General features: G+C 51.0%; 1 protein-coding gene across 32 annotated transcripts in view; it reads right to left on the reverse strand.

Annotated features, from left to right (window-relative positions):
- Positions 1–498: 498 nt before the first annotated feature.
- The window catches only part of LOC111651952 (uncharacterized), a 5,034-nt gene continuing 2,573 nt past the window's right edge, over positions 499–2,959 (reverse strand). The window contains exons 3-8 of one of the 32 annotated variants that reach the window (XM_087172870.1): positions 2,625–2,887; positions 1,925–2,080; positions 1,255–1,677; positions 1,167–1,198; positions 1,067–1,102; positions 499–990 (exon numbers count right to left, since the gene is read on the reverse strand). In XM_087172870.1, coding sequence (XP_087028996.1) covers positions 651–990; positions 1,067–1,102; positions 1,167–1,198; positions 1,255–1,530 — 684 coding nt within the window. In that variant the 5' untranslated portion in view covers positions 1,531–1,677; positions 1,925–2,080; positions 2,625–2,887 and the 3' untranslated portion in view covers positions 499–650. Of the gene's footprint in view, positions 1,678–1,924; positions 2,081–2,624; positions 2,888–2,959 lie in introns of all 32 variants that reach the window. The other 31 variants (XM_087172867.1, XM_087172864.1, XM_087172852.1 and 28 more) reach the window with 31 other exon arrangements.

Below are 2,959 nucleotides of genomic sequence, written 5' to 3' on the forward strand. Positions count from 1 at the left end.
GGTCTTAGACCGGAGTCAGTCTGGAGGTAAGGCGTCTGATGTTTTAGTCTTAAAATGAGTCAGTTTGTATTTTAGTTACTAAAATCAGACTGATCTGGACCAACACCAGTCTGACCAGTCTGACCAGTCTGTATGGAACCAGCTCCAGGTCTCAGTCTGACAGGAAAACAACAGGAAGCTTTATGATCCATGTGTTTCTCTGCACATGTCATTTGATTGATTTAATTACTGATTGATTGATTGATTTAATTTGAGCGTGTCTCAGCTGTTTATTTACAGCTTCACTGGTTCATGTAGAAACTATTCTGGGAAATAAGTTTATTCACGTTTCCTCAACTGTAAACAACAAGACAAAACATCATCAGTGCCAAGCTAGCAGCTTCCCCCTGTTTCCAGTCTTCATGCTAAGCTAAGCTAAGCTAAGCTAAGCTAACCAGCTGCTGTACAGTCAAGGCAGACTCTACCCAATCATGTGAACAGAATCAGCACAACACATGCTCCGTTTGCAGCAATAATTTATTGAAGTGACTCCAGCACCTCGTCAGAGCCCAGAGGAGAAACTCTGAAGAACTTCTCAGTGTCTGTGACTCCTCTGAGGAGATTCTGTCCTCACCTCACAAGATCCAAACGATTGCAACGAAGCACAAAACTCAAACAAGTAAAACAACTCCTGTCCTATTAATCATCTTCAGATTCACCAACACCCAAGGAACAGGTCTCTGGATGAGTCTGAGGGTCTGAAGGTCTGAAAGTCTGAGGGTCTCTGGATGGATCTGGTCTGAGGGTCTGAGGGTCTGAGGGTCTGAAGGTCTGAAGGTCTGAGGGTCTCTGGATGGATCTGGTCTGAGGGTCTGAGGGTCTGAGGGTCTGAGGGTCTGAAGGTCTGAGGGTCTGAGGGTCTGACGGTCTCTGGATGAGATCGAGGGTCTGAAGGTCTGAGGGTCTCTGGATGGATCTGGTCTGAGGGTCTGAAGGTCTGAGGGTCTGAGGGTCTGAAGGTATGAAGGTCTGAGGGTCTGAAGGTCTGAAGGTCTCTGGATGAGTTCGAGGGTCTGAAGGTCTGAAGGTCTGAAGGTCTCTGGATGAGTCTGAGGGTCTGAAGGTCTGAGGGTCTCTGGATGAGTCTGAGGGTCTGAAGGTCTGAGGGTCTCTGGATGAGTCTGAAGGTCTGAAGGTCTGAGGGTCTGAGGGTCTGAGGGTCTCTGGATGAGTCTGAAGGTCTGAAGGTCTGAGGGTCTCTGGATGAGTCTGAAGGTGTGAAGGTCTGAGGGTCTGAAGGTCTGAGGGTCTGAAGGTCTGAGGGTCTGAGGGTCTCTGGATGAGTCTGAAGGTCTGAAGGTCTGAGGGTCTCTGGATGAGTCTGAAGGTGTGAAGGTCTGAGGGTCTGAAGGTCTGAGGGTCTGAAGGTCTGAGGGTCTGAGGGTCTGAGGGTCTCTGGATGGATCTGGTCTGCAGGTCTTGATGCTGACTGAGACGGGCAGTCTTGTCCTCATTCAGCTGTCGAACTACATTCATGTGTGTTGAGTTCATGAAGACAGTCTGTCTGGAGGTCAGAGGTCAGGAAGGGTTTGGTAGACTCTGTTGCTATGGTGACGAAGTAGCTGTCACTCAAACAGAGGAGGCGGCGGCGACAGCATGATGTCACTGGTTACCGCAGAAACACCATGGTGAGAAGACCTGAGGGAGAGAGAGACAGTGATTCGCTCCTTATGTCCTTGTTTCCTTTTCCGACTCCTCCTTTATTTAACTAACCTTACAGGTGTGTGTGTTTCAGGTGTGTGTGTTACAGGTGTGTGCGTTTCAGGTGTGTGTGTTACCCAGTGTGTGTGTTTCAGGTGTGTGTGTTTCAGGTGTGTGAGTTACAGGTGTGTGTGTTACCCAGAGTGTGTGTTTCAGGTGTGTGTGTTTCAGGTGTGTGAGTTACCCAGTGTGTAGGCGCAGGCCAGTTTCTGATTGGTGGAGACGTGCAGGCAGCATGGAACCACCGAGCTGCTCTCAGTGTGGAGGGGGAGCATCAACACTGCGACGCACAGCACTGCCACCATCACACACACTACCCACTGAGATACACTGCGCACAGCTACACACACACACACACACACACACACACACACACACACACACACACACACACACACACACACACACACACACAGTACATATAAAGAAATACTGATTGATAAAAACAAGTGTCAACTACAAATCCCAGACAGCATTGGTGTAAGAACCGTCCAATCAGAGAGCTTCAGACTCAGAGTGAAGGTCTCCAAAGCAACAGCCGCTGAGGCTCATGGGTACTAAGGGATTATGTTCTTCCTCTCTCCCCTTGTTGTCTCCTCCTCTCCCTCCTTGCCTCCTCCTCTTCCTCTTTTTCTCCCCTCCTTGTCTCCTCTCCCTCCTGTCTCTTCCTCTCCCTCCTTGCCTCTCCTCTTCCTCTATTTCTCCCCTCCATGTCTCCTCTCCCTCCTTGTCTCCTCCTCCCCCTCCTGTCTCCTCCTCTACCTCCTGTTTCCTCTTCTTCCACTTCCTTGTCACCTCTTCCCCCCTCCATGTCTCCTTGTCTCCTCCTCTCCCTGTAAGAGCTGACTGATGTCTCCTCCCTATGGGTCAGTGAGGAGTCTCACCTGAACAGGTGGGCAGCTGCAGGTGTGTTTGTGTCGGCACCAGGAGAGGAGACAGAGGAGTCAGCGCCCTCTGCTGGCCTCCTCCTCCCTTACTCCTCCTCTTTCTCTCCTCCTCTTCCTCTCCTCCTCCTCCCCCCTCCTCTCCTCCTCTCAGCTCGGCCCAGATCTCCCGTTCTCCCACCTGACCCCCTCCTCTGACCTCCATGCGGAACCGGTCTCTGCGGCCCCAGTTCCGAGGGGAGACGTCCAGGTGACGCACCACCCTGCAAGGAAGAGGAAGTGATGTCATAGTTTGTGACCTGCTCTCTAATGATCAGAGCTTTATCAACTCAGCG

Source organism: Seriola lalandi, unplaced genomic scaffold, assembly GCF_002814215.2.
Source record: "Seriola lalandi dorsalis isolate HSWRI2012SDOR001 ecotype SW California unplaced genomic scaffold, Sedor1 jcf7180002053882, whole genome shotgun sequence".
Classification (NCBI taxonomy): Eukaryota; Metazoa; Chordata; class Actinopteri; order Carangiformes; family Carangidae; genus Seriola; species Seriola lalandi.